Source organism: Tenrec ecaudatus, chromosome 9 (assembly GCF_050624435.1).
Source record: "Tenrec ecaudatus isolate mTenEca1 chromosome 9, mTenEca1.hap1, whole genome shotgun sequence".
In the NCBI taxonomy this organism is placed as follows: Eukaryota; Metazoa; Chordata; class Mammalia; order Afrosoricida; family Tenrecidae; genus Tenrec; species Tenrec ecaudatus.
In genome coordinates, this window is record NC_134538.1 from 153,931,603 (window position 1) to 153,955,276 (window position 23,674).

General features: G+C 59.1%; 1 protein-coding gene across 1 annotated transcript; it reads right to left on the reverse strand.

The window, feature by feature from the left end:
• Window positions 1–568: 568 nt before the first annotated feature.
• Window positions 569–21,847, reverse strand: WDR91 (WD repeat domain 91). The gene is made up of 15 exons (XM_075558695.1): window positions 21,675–21,847; window positions 19,751–19,930; window positions 18,769–18,976; window positions 17,187–17,269; window positions 16,025–16,158; window positions 14,990–15,155; window positions 9,741–9,899; window positions 8,782–8,957; window positions 7,527–7,677; window positions 6,484–6,578; window positions 6,236–6,404; window positions 5,522–5,630; window positions 4,914–5,026; window positions 4,206–4,403; window positions 569–2,287 (listed from the first exon to the last, which is right to left on the reverse strand). The coding sequence occupies exons 1-15, from the start codon at window positions 21,795–21,797 to the stop codon at window positions 2,126–2,128; spliced, it is 2,226 nt and encodes a 741-aa protein (XP_075414810.1). The 5' UTR covers window positions 21,798–21,847; the 3' UTR covers window positions 569–2,125.
• Between the last annotated feature and the right edge of the window lie 1,827 nt (window positions 21,848–23,674).

Sequence of the window (23,674 nt, forward strand, 5' to 3'; positions counted from 1 at the left end):
ACTTCCGGCGCGCCCGGGCGCCCCCTGCAGGCGGCCCGGCCCCGGCGCCCGTGTGGGCTGGCAGGCTGCGGCATGGTGGCCCTGGCCGCATGGAACTGCATGTTCTCTGGGCAGAGTGCAGGTGGCAGGCCCTCCTGCTGGCCGCAGCCAGCCTCGGCGACAGGAGAAACCCGCTCCTGACCCGGGAGCGGGACACTGCCTGCAGCACCTCTGCGAGGACGCTCCACCCAGACAAGCCTGTGGCATGATGTGAATAAAGGAACAGGACCCAGTATTTGTAGAGCCGCTGTCTGCTTAATAAGACCTCATCGGGACCCTGTGCGACAGGGCAAGGGCATATCCCCTGGGGCTCCTTTGGGCACTCGGCCTCGTTTTTCTCTGGTGGGCTGGAATCCGCAACCGTGCAGTTGGTAGCCCAGGACTCTGTGTTTGTCCCACCAGCCCCACCCAGATTTCTCTCCAACTCCACCTGGAACGTGAAGGGAAGCTAGGTCTGGGCCCATGGCTGACCATTCACAGGGAGAGAAAAACCACGCTTGTAATTTGAATAATTGAGATCAGGCTCTGGGGCATTTTGAATGCTATTTTTTTTGCGGGGGGTGGGGGGGTGTCTGAGGGGATTTAAGGGCAAGCAGGCAATTAGAGGGAGGCCTCACACCTGTGCACCCCAGGGCAGCTTGGACCAGACCAGGGTCTGCACCTGGCCACAGAAAGGGGCAGTGCCTATAGGTGTGAGGGCTGGGTCTTGCACCAGCGCCCTGCTGGGTAAGCAAAGGGTTGCTAACCACAAGGTAGGAGCTTCAAACCCACTGGTTGCTCCCAGGGAGGCATAGGAGGCTACCTGCCCCCATGAAGGTTTACCAGAGGGTCCCTGTGGGTCTGCATCCTGGGTGGCAGTGGGTTTGGGTCTTGGGGCTGGGTGGGATGCTGGGGACACATCAGGTTGCCTGCCCTGACCCTCAGGAGGTGAGCACAAGACAGCGAGTCAGTCCTAGGGTTGGGGAGGCAAGGTCCAGAAAGAAAGGGACCCTTTATCTCTGTGATCATGGTCACCCAGAACACAAACTCCTCCTGGTCCTGAAGGGTGTCTTCCAGAGATAGGGCAGCAGTCATGGCCTGGCCTCTCCACCCACCTGCGGTCACCAGGAGTCAGCAGCCTCACCCACACACCTGTGGATGCACTGGAATGACTAGACTGTTCCCTTCCCAAAATAACTTCTGAGTTGCAGGGGGCAGGGAAAGGGACTCTCTCTCCCTCTTCCCCTCTCCTCCCCCCACTCGAGGGTCTGATGCCACGTCCACCTACTTTCCTCCACAGCTGGGTGCTGACGCTCAGGAACCTCAAGTGATGACAGGGCTGCCCCACAGGGTCAAGCCCACCACCGACAAGGGAAAGAAGGCAGTTCCCTCGGGCCCCTCATCTCAGCAGCCTGGCCTGGCCGGGACAAGGCTGTGGGCCCAGCTGCACGGGTGGGAACGGCCTGAACCCAGTGCTGGCTACTGGACAGCCTGTTTCCTCGCTTTGCCTCAATGACACCAGGCAGGGGAATCAGCGACTCAGGTCCTCCGTGCTGGAACAGAAACTGCAGGCTCCCAGGGAAGAGGCAGAGCAGGGTGGCCTTCACCAAGGCCTTGGAAACCGGCACAGCTGGACATCCAGTGGAGCAAGGGCAAGGTGAGTCCATCCCGCCCCACAAAGGCCAGGGGAGGGGGGGATGACACTGGTCCTCGTGGGGCTCACTGCTAACCAGCGCCAGGCTGAGACTTTAGAAGACACTCTGCAGGGACCCCCCCCCACCCACCTCCGCTGCCAAGAGATACCCAGTGTCCACAAAGGCATCATCTTTTCTTAAGAAAAATGAACAACTCCCCACAACACACGGGTGCTCTCCGGGCCCTGGCTGGTCTGCAGAGCTTCGTCTTTCTTCCCAAGCTCTGGCAGGAAATCGTCCCGCGGTGGGGGTGGGGGATGGTCCCCACAGAACCCAAGAGCCAGGCCATCTACTCCCTGAAGCAGTCTGTCCGGCACCCCACAGGCAACCTGTCACCGCAGCAGCAGCAGGAGCACCCGCCAGTGATCGACCTGTCTTGCTCATCTTGTCCAGCAGTGACCTGAGGCAGCCCTTCAGAGTTTGTGGGCCAGCAGAGTGGTCAACTTGATCTTGCCATCCATGGAGGCCGTGAGGCAGGTCCCGCAGTCCATGGCTGTGCTCCAGTCCACGGTCACCACGGGGGCGCGGTGGCCGCCCAGACTCAAGCAGCTCTCCAAGCCCTTCTCCCTGCTGAGCTGTGAGGAGGAGGCAGAGACCGGGCGCATCAGCACACAGCACTTGGGCACAACCTGGACCGCCCCGCAATCCTGGCTGTCACGCCCACGTGCTCCCAGCCGCCCCTCCGGACAGGCTGGCTGGGCTGCTCAGGTCAGAGAGGTGTCCTCTTTCCCAACTTCCACTTGTCCTCCATCTGCATGTGCAGCATGCTCCTGGGAAACTGTCCCCTAAGGGCTCTTGCCCGCCTTGGTCCGCAGTGGGCCAATAACTCTTGCTCACACCCCAACCTGTCCTCCTATCATGTCCTTCTGTCTGGAGGGTAGGGTCTTGGCTCATCCCCCCTGTGTGGTCGGCCCGAGATCCCAAGAAGGCACTGGGAACGGTCAGACCAAGGTAGCAAAAGGAGGGAAAGGGGGCAGGGTGCGGGGTACTGGAGACAGGAAGGAGGCGGTCACACGTGCTCAGCCAGGCTAGGGAAGCTGACAGAGACATCAGCCCCTTCACGGACAAGAGAAGTTTAAAAAGCAAATAGAACCGTCCACGAGTTGTACAGGGGGAGTTGATCCCCGGTACAACATCCCCAAAGAAATCGGCCCCAAATCTGTCCTGAAGGACAGGCAGAACGCTCCTTAGGAACAAGGCTGGCGAGACTTGGTCTAACGTACTTTCGACACGTCATCAAGGGAGACCAGTGGTGGGCAGGGGAAGAGGAAGAGGAAGATCAGGAGGAGGAAGGCCCTCAGGGAGATGAGTTGGCACAGTGGCTGCAGCAATAGGCTCGAGCACGAGAGAGGAGGGCGCAGGGCTGGGTGGTGTTCTGTTCTGTTCTACATGGGTCGCTATGGGTCAGCACCGACTCCACAGCACCTAGCAGCAGCAGCGCTGAGATTTAAGAAATCAGACTTTGAGCACATCTGCCTATGAACCCAGGTGCCGTCATGTCCAGTGGGTGTTGTCCTGCACCTTGTCCAGTAAAGGAGTCGTGCTGCTAACCAGGAGTCCAGGAGGCCCAGTGCCCTCGTAATCACATGCTACGAGGTACTTAATCGTGTCCTCCCCAGAACACGTGTGCTTCAGCTGTTGGAAGCACGCCTGTGGTCACCACCCCATTTGGGGCTCGGCTGCCATAGTCTTGCTAAGAGGCAAGATGAGCGGGGGCGTGCATCAAGTCGATAGCTCACACACTGTAAAAGCAAACTAAGCAGCAGAGATGGACACCAGGTGGGGTGGGGATTTGGGGGGAGATGCCAAGGGGCAGAGACCCATCTCCCTATCTCCATGGAAACCAGAAGCTGCAAAGACAAGGTCCTTCCCCCACAATGGTGAGTGTGAGAGAAACACCCAGGCTAGAGCCGGCACCCTGAAGTAGAACTGCAAGAGAAAACACTTGTCTGTCTGTCTGTCTGTCTGTCTAAGCTGCACACTATGGTCTTTCTGACAATGCAGCACAGAGAACGATGGCACAGGCCAGCAGCACAAGGCAGCTGATCCCCAAAAGGTGAGCGGGTGGAATTCACCAGCGGCTCCCTGAAATCAAAGATGGGCAATCTGTTCCCCAAAGGCCCCAGGATGGCGCATCTGCCATGAGCGGGCCCCAATGGCACCAGCCGGCAAGACGGGGGAGAGCTGCCCCCACTGGCCCTCTCTGCCGTCCGCCCAGGGCAGACTGCCATATCCTCTCGTGAGTGGCTGGGGGTGCTTGGGGTTTGAACCGCCGACTTGTCAGTTAGCAGCCAAGCCTCAGTCACCTCACCACCAGCACTCCTGACGAGAAGAGGCCATCTTCTCGAAGATACCTGCTTTACCTGCTTCAAGGGTATCTCCAGCTCCCACCCCAACCCAACACACTTGCTGGGGGACACGAGGGACAACTGGCAGGGCGGGGAGGGGGTCTGCCCAGCCTGGTCCTCCCACAGCCCAGCCCCCACCATCTACCTTGTAGATGACGCCCCCGGTAGCAGAGCATGTCAGCATGTAGTGGCCCTCGGAGTCGAAGGCGAAGAGCCGGCCCCTGGGGGTCTGCACCTGCTTGTAGCCGCTGTACCCAGACAGCACGAAGGGACCTGTGGCGTCGGGGGGCAGGCTCGACTCGGACACCTTCAGGCCGCTCTTGTGGATGTCCCACTGGATGAACTGCACCACACACGGACACAACAGGGAGAGTTCAGGGGGGTCTGGCGGCGGGCCAGGGACTACACGCCCACGGCCCCAACCCTGACCTCTTCACAGTGCAAGAAGTAGGTGCCCCAGACCACCTGGGCCATGTCTCCCCATCACTGTCACAAAGGTTAAGCCCTGTCGGCCCCTGGGGCAGGAGGAGGTAGGGAGGAGAGGCCACGCAGCCTCCTTTACTGGGCAGCATGTGATCCACGGCAGGCTGCCTGGGAGAGACCCCGTCTTCTAAGTGAGGGTGGCCCCTTATAACTCGGGCCTGTGGACATGCACAGAAAGTCGCTTTTGCCTCGATACCACTTCCCCGAGGTTTCAGAGAAGGGGCTCAGTCACCACTCCCAAGGTGGACAAGGCAGCAGGGCACCCACTCGAGTCCTCGCTCTCCGCTCCAGCCCCTCCCCGAGAGGCCCCCTGCAGGCCTCCTCCCTTGACTCTGCCTCCACCCGGTCAGCTGAGCTGCAGCCCACGCACCTTGCCATCCTCGCCGATGCTGTACACGGTGTTCTCGTCGTAGCTGAACTCCACCGAGCACACCTCCCCACTGTGGGCCTTCCAGCTCATTGCGCACTCGTGCTGCTGCATGTCTGCGCACAGGGACGCGCTGATGTCACCCGCACCGCATCCCGCACCCCCCACCGAAGCGCACCGGAGTGAGCCTCCCGGTGCGCCAGGGACCCAACTCTGGCAGGGAGGCAGACCCCTTCGGGGCCAGCCTTGTGCAGCCCCAGGTGCAGCTTCTGCACCCCTCGGTCAGAGTGGATTGGCGGGGCTCCAAGTCCAGGGACACATCCCCCGGGGAAGCGGGAAGGGCGTAGGCAGGGTGCAAGCCCACAGCTAAGGCAAAAGGTGTTCCAGCCATGGGTCCAGAACCTGGGGCACAGACCCCACTCTGACCAGGCACTCGTGTGTCCTCCGGATCTCACACAGCCTTGGGGCGCCCGACCTGGCAGTGCGGGGCTGAAGGGCGGAGGCTCCTGCTGCGTCCAGACGCAGGCTGAGCAGCGCTGCCCCGTCACACGCATGCTCACCTCCTGGGGCCATTGGAGCAGGGCTAGGGTTGTCATAAGCCACCTTCTTACCAAACAACCGGATGATGCCATCCGCCGCGCCAGTGACCAGCAGGTTCCCGTTGTGATTGAAGGCCGTACAGTTGACGGCAATGGGCTCTGGGTCCAGGGAGAACTGAAGCTGGCAGGGGGACAGGGTGGTGAGCAGCCCACACATGCCACTGTCCCCCCAGGTCAATCCCACGGGCCATGGGGCGGGTGGGGTGCTGTGCTGCCCGCACTGCCCTGTGGGCCTCACTTCTCAGCAAAACTGTGCCTCAGAAAGCAGCCACACCTGGTGCATCCCCCAGGCAACAGCCACCGGCATCTCTACCGCCCCCAACTGCCCTCTCACCCCACCCAGCTCACATCTGCTCCGGGGGCAGACACCATGTGAGGTCACATGGCGCGATCCTAAGGCTCAAATCCTGTTTGTTCATTGACAGCCCATGGCATGCTGGACAGAGCCGGGCAGGTCAGCGCAGGGGACCGTGGACAGAGGACAGAGCGGAGAGAGGCACGGTGAAATCGAGGGAGCCCCGTGGGCCGGGGGAGCACAGCACTGCGGAGAGGGGGCGGCGAGGGCCCTTCCCAGAGGGATGAGATGGAACAGAGAGGGAGCGGAGATTTTCCAGCACTTTCGGAAGTATCTGCCGGAAGGCCCAGGGCAGGAGTTTATCGCAGGGCTGCGACCCCATCTCGCCCGCCCAAGCAATGGAGGGCAGCTGCGCATGCGCGGCACCCCACCTGCTGCTTCATGGTCTTGGTGTCCCAGAGCAGCAGCCGGCCCGGGACCTGGTTCCCACCCCTGCTGCCGAGGTCGGGGGACAGCACGTCCACGTGGGAGGCGAGGCTCGGGGCTGCAGCCGAGCAGACGAACGAGGCCCCATTGGGGCTGCAGGAGAGAGACAGGATCCTGCGGCAGCACAGGCTTGGGGTCAGATGGCGAGCACCATGCCCCAGCATGCAGCGTGGCGGGGGCAGGCTGCACTCACCTGGGCATGTCTTCATGGATGTTGATCTCACACAGGTTCTTCTTGGCTTCCGTGTCATAGAGGCGGACTGTGCCCACCGCACTGCCCAGGAGGAGCTACAGGGAGAGGGTGGGGGACTAGGGTGGGCCACTGTGAGGGGCGGTAGGGCCTGGATGACACACACAGGAAGACACAGCTGGGACAGAAAGTACAGGGGGAGGCAGCAGCCTCGGCCACCTGGAAACAGCCTGAGGGGTGACCCCACCCACCTCCGGCTTTCCATAGCGAGTCCACTTTAAATGTCCCAGGCGCTCCTACCACAGCTGTTTGCTCCAGAGCAATCAGTGCCCCCTCCCTGGGATGAGTCCTTGGGGAGAGGGGCCTGGGACACTGCCCTTCTGGGGACAGCTCTGGCCACCACTTGTCACGACCTCCTTGCCTTCAGGAAGCTGTGCTCTGCATGGTGAGCAGGAAGCAGCTGGTCCCCAGGCAGGTTAGCTGGAAGACCACCGGGCACTGCCTTGGCCCTGCTGGCGGCCACAGGGTACCAGAGGCCCGGTCTTCCCTGTCAATAGTGGCAGACCAGCAGGGCTGCCCAGGCCACTCAGAATCTCTCTCTGAACATGAGAATGGAAGCAGAGCACGGCTATAAATTCATGTTTCCCTCCCAAGTCTAAACCTGTGGTGTACACGACACGGCGCAGACGAAAACAACACACTGTATCACTGCCGGGGCGGGGGGGGGGGCACCACACAGTGCAGGGGGCACCCTGAGGCTGTCCGTATCACGGCAGGTGAGGAGACAGGAGGGGGAGAGCCAGCCACCCAGTCTCCCGAGGCCAGTGGAGAAGTCAAACCACATGCTAGGGCGGAGCCTTCCACCACGGGCTGTCTAAGGATGCCCTGGGTCCAGCCTTGGGAGCTGCAGCCCCACAGCAGAAGCCCACTGGGTCTTCTGGCCCTCAGTGAGGGAGGGGATCCCACTTGGCTGCCCCCAGTGCCAGCGGTTTGGGTGAGGGGCCAGAGAATCCTCTACCATGGACGGCTCCCCTAGCCACACTCACCAGTCTGTCCCGCTTGGTGGCCCATTCCAGGGAGAGCAGCGGGGACTTGGAGATGGAGGATGCTTTGGTCTGCATGATGGGGTTGAAGGACCACACTTTGATGACCCCATCCACATCCAAGCTGGCCACCCTCCTCCCCGAGCAGTCCACTCTGGGGGAGGGGAGAGAAGAGGGTGTCACACACACACACACACCCCACCTCCCACTAACCCACCCCAGGGTCTGCACCCAGAGGACACAGGATGAAGAAAGGGTTTCAACATCCCTGTCCCCCATCTCTCTCTCTCTCTCTCTCTCTCTCTCTCTCTCTCTCTCTCTCTCTCTCTCTCTCTCTCTCTCTCTCTCTCTCACACACACACACACACACATACACACACACACACACACACACACACACACACAGGAATGTGCAAAAGGAGCAGACCACGTGGCCCTCTTAAACTGCGGAGATTTCAAAGCCTCTGTATTTCCCAGGAATCGCTGGGGACACAGTGTTGGAAACCCGGCGGAGCAGTTCTGCTCTGCATGTGGGGCGCAGGCACCAGGCTCTTGTGGTTTGGGTTATCTCCGTGGGTGGCGGCCTGGCCCCCCAGTTCTTCGTGCGAAGCCCATCTACCCTCTCAAAATCTTACTGTGTGCTCTCAAGAGGCCATGGAGCCTTGGTGGAGCAGTGGTTAAGCATTGCGCTGTTAACCACAAGGTCTGCAGTCTGAAACCACCAGCCACTCCTTGGGAGAAAGACAAGACTTTCTACTCCGTAAAGAGCTGCAGCGTCTACCCTGTCTTGTAGGGTCTTTATTATGAGTCAGCATTGACTCAATGGAAATGAGTTTGATGTTTGAGGTTTTTATAGGCAAACTTATCAGTGATAAAGAATTACCTAAAAGTACCAACAGAGGGGAAAAAAACACTGACATCTAATCCATTCTGACTTATATCAACCCTATAAAGGGATCCTGAGGCTGTGAATTTCTACAGGAGCAGACAGCCTCATCTTTCTCCTGTGGGCTGGCTGGTGAGTTTGAACTACAAACCTTGTGGTGAGCAGTCCATTGACTGACAGAGCATGAGTGTTAGGGAAATAACGGGTCACTCACTACAGGGCTGGGAAGGACAGAAGCTAAGCCCCATCAGTCAATACTAGCAGGTGGCCAGATGGCGTGGGGACAGACCCATCCTGCCCACATCCTGTACCCGCCTCACTCTGAGCAGGCTGAATGTGTGTCCCTGGTCTTCCCCACCCCTCCCTGCTCACCTGCAGTGCATGATGGAAGAATGATGCTCCCCATACTCCTCTTGGCCCAGCACGATGAAGGGCTGCTCAGGGCGGCTGCCCTCAGGGCCCCGCACGGGCGCCTCTGCCAGCTCAGGGTGGGGCTCGGGGCTAGGCTCCACCTCCGTGCCACCAGCATCTAGCTTCTTCTCTGCGCTCTGCCAACCACCAGGGGGCCAGTTATCAGGGATTGGCTGGCCAAGGTTGGCACAGGGAGAGGCCAGGCTGCAACATACTGCCTGCCAGGTCTTAGAGTGCTCAGCTGCATGGCCCCTCGCCCCTGCCCCAGCAGGGTGTCTTCCCAGGGTGAATCAGGCAAATCTCTACTTGAAGGTGCCCCCTAAGGCCGTCCACTTCTAATTGCATGGGGCTGTCCACTGGCCAGCAAGTAGCCCCACTAGGAGGAAAGTGGTCAGGAAAGCAATGTGGGCCAGAGAGCCCGAGGGTACCCTGGCATGGGCCCATGCCAAGCGTGTCCCACAGAAACAGCAGCGGCGCATTCTGTCGGGATCGGGGACCAGGCCTCCCGCAGTCTCCCACAAGGGTCCTGGCCATCTCCCACGAAGCCAGGACATGCTGGTGTGAGGCTGACCCCAGAGTGCCTCCAACAAGAGCCCTGGCCATTTCCCACGGAGCCAGGACATGCTGGCACGAGGCTGACCCCGGAGCGCTGGCCATGTACAGCGGCTCCCAACCCCTTTTCTCAGAACTGGCTTTTCGGGAGCATGTCCAGGGCAGGGTCTGTTCTGGGCGACCCCACTCAGGATACTGCTGCCTTGGGAAAGGGGATCCTGGGAGCCAGGCCGAATACGAGCCCAAGCTAAAACCTGCTGAGCAAAGCCAGGCTTTGCACCCAGCCACGCTGAAGGTGCTGGGCCAGGAAGCAGGCCAGGGTGTGCCAGCTCTGCCCACCTCTCCACCCTCGGCCCTGGCCACCCTACCTGGGCAGAGGTGGTCGAGAACAGCTCCTTGCGCTCCTTGCTGTGGTCCTGCAGACGCCGCTGCCGGGGCTGCGGCCAGCTGGCCTCCCCAGCGCCCAGCCCGCTGAAGAGGCCCTTGCCGTCCTTGGCCCCAGATACCAGATCCTTCCCTTTGGCAGCCTGGAGGGCAAGAAGCTCAGTGTAAGGGTCCTCCCAGGTGGTGGGGACAGGGTGCTTACAGTGTGACTCTCAGCAGCAGGAAGGAGCCATGGGGGCATAGAGGTGACAGGTTGGGCTTCTAACTGCAAGGTCGGCAGTTCAAAACCGCCAGTCACTCAACAGGAGAAAGATGGGGCCTTCTCCCATGAAGACTTACAATCTGGGAACCCCACAGGGGCAGTGCTGCCCTGTCTTACAGGGTCCCTGTGAGTTGGCATTGATGTGAGGGCAGTGAGCTCTGCCAGCAGGTGAACAGAGCCATAAGCAAAGCCATGCCTTCGTCCCCCCCACCCCTCCTCCCTGACCGCTGTGCCCACCCTCAGGACCTCCCACCAGACTGGGGAGGATGTGGGGCGGGCCCTGCGCTGGTGTCACAGCATCGAACATCGGCAAGCAGCCCTGCCTTCGGCAGCGCATCCACACCCAGCTCTCCACCCCCCACCCCCACCCCGGGCCCAGAGGGAGGAGAAGGAGCACACAGGACCCCTCCTGCTTTCTGCTGTGGTGCAAGCACTGAGGCTCCTCTGGAAACAATCACATGGCAGCACACACATCACCCGGACTCTGCTGGAACCCCAAGGGCCTTCCAGTAAGATCAGCTGCACAGGAAAGAGGCGGGCCTTTGTGTGACCAGAGTGGCAGGGCAACCGGGCTCACAGGGCCTAGGAGTGAGCTCAGTACCCACGGGGCCCAGGGAGAGACGTTGCTGCCCTCCACCAAGGGCCACCTCTTCACCCGCCTGGGCGGTCTTCCTCCTGCGGTATTCCCCACTCCCACCCAGCCTCACTTGTGTGACACTCTTAGCAAAGGGACTGAACAAGGAGCCGCTCGGGGGCAGTGACCGGGCCTCGGCCTCCCCAGGACCCAAGGCAAGGCTCAGCCAGAGCCTGTGTGCCGCCTGGTCCCGGTTTTTGTTTCCACACCAAAGCCGCTAAGATGGTTCACAGGGATCCCCCAACCCTGTGGATGCTGCGACTTTTCCAGGACGGCGGAGGTACCATGGGAAGGGCCGAGGCCTGGCCACATGGTCACACCCAGGAGCACTGGACAGCACCCAAGGCTCTTCCCCTGACGACGTGTGCGGACAGTCGAGGAAGCCGGAAAGGGGTGACTGGAGACTAACTGCAAAGGTGACCTCGGGGGATCGATGGCTCTCCTGTCCAGTGTCACCTGCTGCTCAGAACTCCGGCTCCTTTCGCAGAAGCGGGGTTTGGGGCCCGATTGAACAGCGTCAAGTAAACCAGTCATCACACGAGAGGCCTTCAAAACAGTCAAGAAAAAACAATCTGCTCCTATAATTGCACTTCCCACAAACTTCTTGGACCCCACTCCTACTATTGACAACAGCAAGTACTACTAAAGGTCCGGTGACATAGTGCCTATCCACCCCCCCCCCAACCCCAGGGACAGTTCTGCTGACAGGCATGGGGCCCCCAGGAGGGGCACGCTGTCTTACCACTGAGGCCGGCACTGTCCCGGGTGGAAACTGAGGCTGGGAGAGCATCTGATCTGTCCCTTGCCCACCCAGCGGAATCCCAGAGGGCTTGGGCCCATGGCGCAGGTGGCACTGAGAAGAGAGGCAGCAGCGCCACGGGGCGGGAGCTAAAGGACACAGGAACCCCTGTGCGTTCCTACAGGTGACAGGCATGTGGCATGTGACAGGGTGTGGTCTCCCCAGGCTTCCGGCTCCTGCTTCACTGGGAAATCACGGGGCCCTCTGGCTCTGATGAGCTCCACCTTAGCCAGTGTCTGGCTCTCAGAGGCTGTACCGTTAACCAAAGCCCTTCCAGAGGGGCTTCCACATGGCCCCCAGCAAGCCTGAGAGGGGCTTCCACACAGTCCTACCTGCGGCCTTAGAGCTGAAGGCCTCTGGTCCACAACCCACTGATGGGAGCCAGCGGCAAGAGGCTCAACTGAGGAATCCCCACACCCAACACTAGGGGATCCCAGCCTGTCCCAAACTGCCACCTGCAGCTTGGCATGGAGCTTTCTGGAAGAGCCTCTGACTGGGAGCCAGGACACTGGGAGCCCTGAGTCAAGCAACTAGGGCCCAAAGCCCCCTGGCTAGACAGGCAATCTCCTACCAACCAGGCAGGGACACAGGCCACCAGCCACCCCACAGACAGGCCAGCGGAGAGTGAAGTCACAGCTCCCATTGTGCCCAGTAAGATCCAGGAACAACCTGGGGGCAGCTGTTCTCACCCAACATCTCCAGTGAGCAGATAATTGAGACTAATAACAGCGACAACTCCACTCGGAGTCCATGGGCACCAGGATTTCTTCTTCCCGCAGCCAATTACAGGTTATCTTTGTAATAAGGCAATTCCCGGGAGGCAGGTGTGCTGCCTGAGCAGGTGTGAATTAAGAGCGCTGGGAAGTGTGGTTTATCAGCTACCTCCCGCTAACCACCACCCACCCCCATGAAGCCATTTCTAACACTTTACCTCCTGATTCAAACTGAAGGCTGAGAGAGTGCTCCGTCCTCATTTTCAAACAACGTGAGAGCAGCTCCGTCCCTAAGAATGCTGGGAACTCAAGGTTCAGCCAATGTAACAGACGCAAATGCTGACGCGGTGAGACAGCCCTGCCATGTCTCAGTGCCACTGTGCAATGAAATAGTGTCTCGCTTCGGGGGACACCTGTAGGTGGGTGTATCTTTACTGGGGAAGAGGCGGCGGGAGCTCTGTCTTAGAGGTGGTGGGACAAAGCTGACATGCATCACAGAAGCCGGCAAAACAGCATCCCAAATCCTAAACTCGCTGCTGTCAGGTCGAAGCCAACTCACAGAGACCCAGGCAGAACGGCACTGGTGGGTTTCCGAGACAGACAGCCCAGTCTGCGGGTATGAACTGTAGACCTTTCGGTCAGCAGCCCAGTTCATCATCCACTGTGCCCCCAGCAAGGCAGACGAGGCTTATGAAACACCAGCATCATGTGAAGGCCCCTCACCATCCAGGCCACAGGGGTGAGGCTACCTATAAAGTGGCTAAGAACCCCACTCCCCTGCGGGCATCAGCAGGACAACAAAAGCCAAACCCCCTCTCCCCCCTCCCCTCCCCCGCTGTCCAGTCGGCTCCCACTCACGGTGACCCGAGAGGCCAGAGTAGATGTCTGCCCCAGACGGTCAGACTGCCTCCTCTTCACCCTGGGGAGGAGCCGAGCAGTTGGATGCTAAGTCAGATACTGTGCAACCAGGGCACTTCACTCATATTTTAAAAATTCTGTTCTAATTCCTAAGAGAGAGAGTAGAACATCTCCTTAAGGTTTTGGAGACTACAAATCTTTACGGGAGCAAACAGCCTCATCTTTGTCCTGAGGAACAGCTGGTGGGTTTGAACCATCAACCTTGTGGTTAGCAGCCCAATGCTTAACCTACCACCCTCCCCACCCCAAGGACTCCTTGTAAATATCTTCCCCAGAGGAGGGGCACCAGGATGGTAGGCTGGGGGGCCCACAGGGCATGCAGAAGGCCAGCTTCCGGGGGGGGGGGGGGGAAGAACTCTTATGAGAGGCAGAGCCACGCTCACCGGTTTGGGTGGGTTCAGCCCTGGCAGATGCCCGGATTGAAGGAGTTTGTGTAGGTGGCCTATCAGGTTAGCAATGGGCCTAGGTGCCTACGTGGACAAGTCCCTCACAAACCCAGCAGCCGTGACTGAAGGTGCCGGGTGCCAGGCTCGGAGCTCTGCTTACAGCGGCTCACCCAGTTGGCCCGAGGGAGCAGAGAGGGCCCTGGGGCATCCTCGGTTGGTGCTCCACCACAAACCAGAAGCTTGGCCATTTGCACCCACCCCAGAGGCACTGTGGGAGAAGAGCTTGGTGACCTCTTTCTATCCCGATTGCAGGACTCTCGGCCACCCCAGGATAGCGCGGGGCGGGACGAGAGGGGCCCAGCTGTGGCCTATTCCTGGGGCGTCCAAAGATGCTACCCAAGATGGACAAAAGGAGATGATTTCTGGCCAGGGCCATGTCCATCATGAACGTGGGGTTACCAACAGGGTTTCAGGGGAGCTTCTGGACTAAGGCAAGAAAGGCCTGGTGATCTGCCTCAAAAATCCGCTCACAGAAACCCAGGGACCAGCACGGTCTGTCGCCATGGAAACCCAGGGACCAGCACGGTCCAGCATGCATGGGTCGCCATGAGCTGGGGCTCCTGGGTGGCAGCAGGGAGCAGACACACTGCTAGCATCAAGGTCCCACAGAAGAGTCAAGCGCCTAGTGCGGCTGTCTGCGGGAGGTGATAAGCAGGATCAGGCGGATGCCCAGCTGCCCAAGGAGGCCCCCTCGACCACAGCGCTGCGCCGCCTCTTCTCCAGCCCCTGGGCAGACCTCCCTCCCCAACTGCTCCTTCACACAGGACTGCTCTCAATCAAGGCAGTCAAGGCAGAGGGCACAGGCTGAGGTGGCCTACTTTATCTGTAACTAATAAAAGCCGGTCAAACTTGACAGCCACAGGCAGGAACTCCAGATCGTTAAACTTTCACTGGGGCAAGCAGTTCTGGAAGAAAGGGCTGTGGCCAGCTCTGCCTGGAGAGATGCTCAACTCCAGGCCTGGCCAGGCCTCCAGGAGGCGGAGGGTGCGATAAGGGTGCCCAACAAGCGGCCACACACGGGCGAGCCCGCTGCACAGCCAGCAGGTATTGAAGCTTGCGCTTCAAATGTTTCACTCTTCAGGCAGCCATGCCGCGGCGGTCCCAGAGTCAATTCCAGGAGCACTTGCATGCAGTCTGAGTACAAACTTCAGAGACACAGCACAGCCCACCCCATACCGTCCAGTCGATTCCGACTCAGAGCAACCCTACAGGACAGAGCAGAACTGCTCGTTAGGTTTCCAAGACTGCGTGTCATTACGGGAACATAAAGCCTCATCTTCTTTCCGAGGAGCAGCTGGTGGATTTGAACTGCTGACTTTCAACACCCAGCCCACAGTGCCACCAGCTACCATGCGCACCACATCACCAGGGGCCCCTCTCCCACGGGCAAGGGTGGGCTTGGGTCACGGTATCCGAGCCCCACCTCTCTGCTCAGCACACACGAGGCCGAGCGCCCCTTACCTGGCTGCCTGCAGGCTCTCTCTTGGCGGTGCTCTGGGCCTGCGGGGGCCCCTGGGCAGGTGACAGTCTCGAGGGGCTCTTCTTACTGTGAGGCAGCAGCGAGGACAGGAAGCCCCCTCGCGGTGACTGGGAGAGGCCGGTGGTCCTCTGGCTGCACACCATGGCTCTGGGCAGGGGGATACTGTGTCACAGGGCGCCAGCTGAAGGTGCCTGACCACCAACGCGGCTCCCCAGCCGACCCTCAAAGCCCGGGACACCGAGCACTGCACGTGGCCCAGTGATGCGCCCTTCGTGGAAGGTGGGACGCCTCTGTCGTAGCACACAGCGGACAGCTCGCACCTGCTGCTGACCGCGGTTCATGGGGCTGCCGAGAGCGTCCCATCCCACCTGCTCCATTTGTGTGGGGCGGCACAGGCTCAGATGAGGCCGCGGGGCTGGGGGACCTGCCTGTCTGGGTTTGCAGCCAGTCACCAATTACAAACCAATTACAGACAGGTCGACCATTCTGCTCTAAGCTACCTCTGTCGAGACGACCACCGGCACCAGCACCAGCACCACCTCAGCCCCACTTTCATGGCTGCTTGTCAAGTACACATGCTCCCATCTGACAGGGAGGCTCCTACTGCCTCCAGGAAGAGGTCCTTTCGGCGGACAAACACTCCCTGGAGCCTAGATGGTGCAGCTTGAAGGACAGGTCCCACACAGCTTAACCACAGCCCCTGTCTCACAGGCCTGCCCTGGACACCTGGACCCATACTCTCACCTCACACATTGGAGCCCACAACCTGGTCTACACATCTGAACTTGCAGGGCCCCTCCCACCTGGACCAGTCGCGCCTGCCCACAAAGCTGTGAGCTTGCTGTCCCGGGTGCAGCAGAGGGTGTGGGTTGGGACCATGCAGCCCAGGGCCCTCGCTTAGGAGACCCTGGAACAAACACAGCACAGGTCCAGGGTCCAGGAGGCCAGGGGGCCATTCTCACTGGCCAGGAGGGAGCCTGGATCAGAGGGAACCCATCCTGCTGGCAGGCACTCACAGCTCCGAGTCCCCCAAGCGGTCCATGTTGGAGACATACGGAGGTAGCTTGTGCTGGACCAAGGTGGCCGCCTCCTCCTCTGGAGGCTGTTCCTCTTTCTTCAGCCGGTGGACTTCTGCCTGCAGGGCAAACAGCTGCAGGGCAAGGACAGTGAGAGGATGCCCTCTTCCCCCAAAGGGGACCACTCTGGACACACCCCATGCAATGACACCCTCTCCCTGCCTGCACACGGCTCTGCCCCTCAGGAGCTCACGACCCACTGGGCTGCCCTCTCAGCGGGCCTGGCTTCCTCCTGAAGCCACGGAGGAAACAGCTCCACCCAGCCACATGTTACTTTTTAGAAGCAGGTTTAGGGACTCTGAAATTTTTTTCAATTATAGCAATTTTAAGGATTTACCAGGGGGGAAAAAATGATCCAAACATACATACCCCCAATTCAAGAATTTTAACATGATCAAACCTAAATGTTTATAATCTTCCTTTTCCTGGAAAAATACAACTTGTCACTTCAAGGACACTTAAAGGCGGGCAGGGTCCCCGGCTCCGTCTTAGGATTGAACTAGAGACACGGGCCGAGCGAGACGGAAACCACCTCTGGGTTGTGAACAACTGAAAACCTGCTGCCATTGAGTTCGACTCACGGCGCCCCTACAGGACAGGGCAGATCTGCTCCCCAGGGTTTCCAAGGCTGTCAGTGTTTGGAAGAGCACACTCCCAAGTCTTTCTCCCTCGGAGAAGCTGGTGGGTTTAAACCCTTGATCTTGTAGTCAGCAGCCAAGCACGTAACCGTCATCCCCAGGGCTCTGACACTCGTCCCACTGCCACCGAGTCTGTTCCTGCTCAGACCAGCCCTCCGTAGCTGTCCAGCTTCACGGAGCAGACAGCCTCACCCTACTCCCTCGGAGCGGCTGGTGGGTTTTGAGCCCCAGACCTTTGGTTTGGCAGCAGGCACTAGCCACTGTAAAGAATACAGACGTGGGCGGGCGTGCCAAGGCCTGGGAGGGCGAGGCCGACTGAGGGAGCAGGTCAGTGGCGAGGTGGCAGGTCCACAGGGTCAGCCTCTTCTGGAAGCTCATGCTAGTCACTTAACGCTGGTTTTCTGGTGATCCTCTTGCCTGGCCCCTGCTCTCCCCCTCCCGACAACCCCCATCCCCCGGCCCACCTTCTGCCGCAGCAGTTCATTCTCCTCCTGGACCTGGTTGGTCCTCTGGCACTCGGCATCGAAGCTCAGGATCACAGGAACGGGTGCGCGGGTTAAGGAGGCGCTCCCTGCATTTGCTCAGAGACCCCCGCCAGCACCCCGCAGCCCTGTCCCAGAAGCACAGTGCCTGCCAGTCACAAGGCCGGGCTGGGGCTGAGGACCCGCTGCCCCTCCTCTCAGGCCAGCCCACAGGGAAGACCTCAGTCTAGGTGGAAGAGGTGAGGGGCTGACACCTCACAGGCATCACAGCCAGGCCACCCAAGTCAGTCCTGGAAAAGCAACCTAGAGGCCTTGTGGGTTGCTGCCAGGTGCCCAGGCGGCTTAGCAGTACACCAGCCTTGCAGTCTTCCTTACCCAGAGGGAACCTGCCCTGGTGAAGGGTTTAGCCTCCAGTCCAGCTATGCCGTCAGCTCTCTTAACCCCACACGCACCTGGGCAGACTCTGCCTCAAGTGCAGCAGGCCCTCGAGATTCCAGAAAGATCTCGAAGACTACCTGTATATCCCCACATGGTCATGCTACACCGCTCTGAGCTAAGCTCCCACTTCAGGTCTGACACTGGACCCCTCCAGCAGAAAACACCCCCGCTTCCCACGGGGAGAGGCAGCCTTCCATGAGCCGGCCCCAGATCTCAGTCTGGATACAAGCACGGGAGCAGCCTGGCTGGGTCTTGGCTCCAGAGACAAAGAGGCAAGTGTGTGAACGGTACATATCTACAAACCACATACAACACACACATTCTCACATACCTGTACATGCACATATAGTGTGTGAATGTATTCTATCACGCTACATCAATACTCTATCCCTACATATACCCCACACCTCAAAAACCAAATTCAATGCCACCAAGTCGATTCCAACTCACAGAGCCAAATGACCCCTGTCGGACTCTGGGAGTGGAAACCTCACCTTTCTCCGCAAAGCCCACTCTGCCACTGAGAGTTTACAGAAAAGTGGAATTGAAAAACAGTGAGGTTTTCCCCTGAACTTCACGAAGCCCCAAACTATCTACGAAGACCTACAACTGGATTTGTTGAGTGAATGCCGACTCGTGGGCCCTGCAGGAGAGCACACACTTGCTCCACGGTGCTCCTGAGACCACGTCTTCACATGAGCAGCCAGCCTGCTCTTGCTCCCATGGCGGCTGATGGGGTCGCTCTGCCTATCTTGTAATCAGCAGCCAAACACTTCACCCACTCCACCACCGGGGGTCCTCATGCTGACGCCTGATCTTACAGAGTCCAGCCAAGCTGACGTGGGTGGCAAGCACTGCCCAGCAAGGCATCTGGTCGGCTGGTTCAGCCCCGCCAGATCAGGAGCTCACTGGGTCCCTGAGCAGACTGGCCAGCCTTGGCCACAGTGGCCTTCAGGCGTCTGGCTCACAATTCCTCCTTTGGAACCGGGTGCCAAAGGCCCTTTCCCACCAAGCCCAAACCCTGGGGCCCAGGGGTTGTGCAGTGACAGTCAGAGGAGGCTTTCCGGCCTGCCTGTGTGCAGCCCCTCCCACGGCCGTGCCAGGGGCCCCTGGGGCTTGAAGATATGCATACACTGCAGCAGGGCACTCAGGAAGTTGTGCAGGGACACGATGAAGGTGTCAGCCCACTGCCTTGAGAAGTAAGTGGCGAAGATGGGGTTGGTGTCCGGGGAGGGCAGGAAAGGCAGGGCAAACCAATCCTTCCACTCGGCCTGGTTCTGGAGCTCAGAGGCCTGCTTGGCAAAGAACTCCTGGGCCTTGTCGCTCCTGTTGGTCTGCCAGGACACAGGGAGGGGGAGGGGCAGAGGGGGATGTGGTGAGGTTCCCAATCGATACCCCAGACAGCAGGGACACCAGCCAGCCAGGTGTGGCCGGCCATCTGACGAAGAGAAAACAGTGTGGTCCCGCCCGCCCCCCCCCCACCTCCACAAAGACCTCGAAGTTACAAAAGATGCTTAGATGAGAAGTACCATCCTGAAAATTAACCACCCCTCCCATCCACACAGCCCCCAGCCAGTTTATTTTCCAACATTCTAAGTGACTCATCTCCCCTGTCAGCTATCATCTAGAGGACCCCAAATCACCTAAACTCGTGCACTCAAACCCCCTGCCATCGAGTCGACTGACTCACGGCCCCCCTACAGGACAAGGTGCACTGTCTCTGCGTTTCCAACACTGAGACTCTTTACAGGAGCAGAGAGCCTGGTCTTCCTCTTGCAAAGCTGCTGGTGGCGTTAAACTTAGCCGGCCTTGTGACCAGCAGCCCCAGTCATAACCCGCTGCCCACCAGGGCTGCTCTGTAGAGTCTGCAAAATGCCCCCAGACTGACTGACTGACGTGCTAACACCAGAGGGAACCAAGAATGAGGAAGGAGAGTCAGATGACCTGCAGATGGGGCGAAGACAGAGTCGGAAACAATGTGCCAGGACTGCAATCCCCACCATAGCACGCACGCCCGCGGCCCTCCCTCGGGTTAAAAATCAATCTGCTTCCCGATCAAAGAGCTCCCCACACCCCCACCAGAAGCAGGACCCTGAGCCAGCAAGCACCTGGATCGTGTAGACGAGGTAAAAGCGGAAGAGGCTGGTTTTCAACTTGTTGATGGTGGGTCTGTAGATGTCCTCCAAGCGGCTGAAGAGCCGGCGCTCCAGGTAGCTCCAGTAATCCCGCAAGGCAGCCAGGTCGTACACCTGCATTAACTGCTGCAGCTGGTCCACGATCTTGTCCACCTGGCGAGAGACCGACGGGACGGAGAAGGGGGTGAGAGGCAGCAGTGGTCCGCCTTCACCCCATAGAGTTAATCCAGTTTTTGTCCCCCGGCTGGGGTTTCTCGATGTTGGAAAAAGAAGAAAGGTAGCAATCTACAAAATACTGAAAAGGTGTTAGGGTAAGGGTTGTGGAAGGATCTGCTGGGGTCAGACACGGGTTTGTCGGTATGAAAAACAACGGCTCCGGCACTAAACGATCGGGTAGTTCAACCACCTGGGCGATGCCACGCCAACCCGCAGGTCATTTTTGAGGAAAGGAAAAAATAAAGGTGGATTGAGACCCTCTCTATGGTCTCTATGGTCGTCCTTCGAGCCACACATGACTTCAAGATGCCAAGCTTGCCATGAGAAGCCCTGATTCCTTCATGCCACCAAAGTGCCACCAAAGGGTCAAGCAGCAAAGAAACAACTCCAGCATGCCCATCCCAGAAAGATTTTGGATATCAATCCAATGTTCATATGAATCCAGGTTGCTTTGGCTACCAACAGAAGCAGCCCTGGTGGTGCTGTGGGTTAGGCACCGGGCTGTTAATTGCAAGGTTGGCAGTTCAAACCCACAAGCCACTCCGAGGGAGAAAGGTCAGACTGTCTGCTCCTGTAAAGATGTACAGTCTCAGAAACCCACAGAAGCAGTCCTACCCTGTCCTGAAGGGTCACTATGTGTCAGAATTGACTCAGCTGCAGTGGGTTAGCAGAACCACTAACAGTTTCTGATGGTGCGGAGGTTAAGCATTAGGCAGCTAATTGGAAGGGTGTCAGTTCAAACCTCCCAGCCACCACAAGGGAGAAAAGATGTGACAGTATACTTCTGTAAGGGTGACAGGCTTGGAAATTCTATGGGTTGTTCTGCCCTGTCCTACAGGGCTGCTTTGAGTTGGAATCTATTCAATGGAACAAAGGGCAGGGGGGGGGGGACAGGAGGAGTGAGTAGCCACTCCAGTCTGTGGGTGTGTCACTCTGTGATGGCTTTGTGCACAACAGTGACGCTGGAAACTATGCCACGGGTATTTCAAATCCCAGAGGGTCACCCAGGGTGGACAGATTTCAGCAGTGCTCCCTAAGGCAGTAGGAAGAAAGGCCTGACAGTCTAGTTGGGGACATCAGACAAGGGAAGAAAATCGTATGGGCCCATCACAACTGTCCAAGGCGGCCCTGGAAGATGAGCCCGACACGGGGAGCCTCGCATGGCCACGGCCGGCAGCATCTCAGTTCAGTGGTGCCTGGGATCACCATTCGAAGGCAGTCCGCAGGGGAAGTAACCACTGACTGACAGGTCCCCTCACGCCGCGGGCGCTCTCGCTGCTGGCTCACTACGAACCCAGAAGTCGGCCAATCCGGGAGTTTCGCCCACTTGCGCTCCACACACTGCTCAACCGAAACCAAAAGACAGGGGAAGTCTCCGTCCCGGAACGTGCAGCGACGTCTCTGGGCGACTGCAGCGGCCACCTTGCCCAGAGTGGGCCCGCGCGGTTAAGCGGTCTGCACAGACGCCCGGTGGCGCACGCCGCCCGACCGGCTCTCAGCCGCGGTTTCGGAAACCCACTGGCTCCCGACGTGCTGGGCAGTCCCCTCTCGGGCCTCGGCCCCTCCTCGGTCACCAAAGCGCGGAGCGCGCCCCAGGGACACCCGCTAGGCTGTGGCAGCGCCGCTTCCTCCCCGCAAGGCTGGCTGGGGACAGGCCGCTCCGCGCCCCCCGGGCCCTCACCCGGAAGCCCTTCTCCTTGTCCGCCTTGATCTCGGCGTCCAGCTGCCGCAGCGTGTGCGTGAAGCCGCGGAACAGCAGGTACTCGCGCACCAGCTCGTCCGTGCGCTCCACGGCCTCCGCCATCGCTGCGCCAACGCCTCGAGGGGCCGCGCCGGCGGGCGCGCGGAGGCGGGTCGGGCGCCCAGTGCGTCCCGACGCGATCAGCCAATGAGCGCGCACGTACCCAGGCCCTCTGGCCCGCCCCCATCCTCGGCCCCGCCCCGTCCCAGCCTCTTTCTCGTGGCCTGACCCTGGCACCGCCTTCCGCTCCCACCAACCCCTCCATCTGGGCCACGCCCAAGTCCCCGCCCTGACCCGCCGCAGCCTCAGTTCCAGCCCAGGCCACGCCCCAGACCCTCCCAACGTCGACTGATGACGGAGCATGCAGAGCAGGACCTGAGGGTTCAGTCACTAGGTGGAGTGGGGTGAAGGATCCCAGTTTATCGGCATTACTCCCAGGACTCCTCCAGCCCTCCCCGTTATCCAAGTGGGAAACGGTGAAGTCACACAGCCAGGCCTGTTGTCGGGAGTCCCAAATTCCCCCACAGCGTCCTCTAGTAATAACTAATTACGTAGCGGGGAAACCAAGACAACAGTGTTGGGGGGGTGGGAGGCTGGAGAGACAGGGACCAGAACAGTGTGTGTAATCTTATACAACTTCATATTTTGTTTTGTTAAGTATGCATGTGTATAAATAAACCTGAAAGACGTAGAAAGGCCTTCTCTGAGCTCCCAAACACAAACTCATCCAATGAATCCCACCTCATCATTGGTCCTACAGGGCCGAGTAGAACGCCCCGTTTGGGTTCGCGAGGCTGTAAAGCTTTACGGGAGCAGGAAGCTGCCTCTTTCTCCTGCAGAGCTGCTGGGGGATTCGAACTGCTGTTATTGCTTAACCCTCGGGGGCCCCCAGGCTTTCTCTGAGCAGTGAGAGGAATTATGAGACACTTCCTTTTTGGAACTATTTGCAAATTATACAAAGACTCAATATTTTTTCAAGCAGAAAAAATCGTGCCTTTGAGTCTTAACTTGCACCTGCCCTGCAGGGTTAAGTGGGGACTGGTGAGGTGGTGTTTGTCAACTGCCTGGCACTGGGAAGAGACTGGGCCCTGTGGAAACGTCATCAATGTTTGCCCGAACCCCAAACCACACCCCCTCTTTCTGCCCTGTCCACCAATCCTGCTCTACTGAGATCTGGCACCCTGAGCCCGTTGGGAGCCTGCACTGGAGAGCCTGAGCAGTAAGTGTCCCGTCCTCCCTGCCTGCTTTGGCGTGTCCCCCAAAGGACCAGCCTGCAGCCTCTGACTGCTCTGCAGACCAGACTCTATGCTACTCCAACTGGAACCTCAAAGCATCTAGCCCAGCGGTTCTCAACCTGTGGGTGGAGACCCTATTGGAGGGTGTCAAAGGACCCTTTCACAGGGGTCGCCCAATTCATAACGGTAGCAAACTTACAGTGATGGAGTTGCAACGAAAATAATGTGATGGTTGGGGGGTTCACCACCACATGAGGAGCTGTATGAAAGGGCCACGGCATTGGGAAGATGGAGAACCACCTAGCCCCAGCAAGCAGCCGCCCCTGCCCGTGTGAGCTTTTGGGAGAAGACATTGTAGATAAAGGACTGTGCTGAGACCATTAGATTTCCCTACATGCAACTGAGGGATCCCTGGTGGCAGAGTAGTCAAGGCCGCTAAAGAAAGTTTGATGGTTCGAGCCCACCAGTGGCTCTGGGCAGGGAGAAACCAGGTGATGTATTCCTGGAATCGAGCACAGCTTTAGAAACCCTACGGAGCCATGATAGGACGACTCTCCTCGCCTCTAGCATCTCTATGAGTTAGAATAGACAAGGAGGTGCGCAGCCACAACAGGGCCTTTGAGGAGCTGAGCTCCTGCTCCCTACCCCACCTACCCTGACTCCCCACACCCACTCCCTGCCACTGAGTCCATTCAAACTCATGGG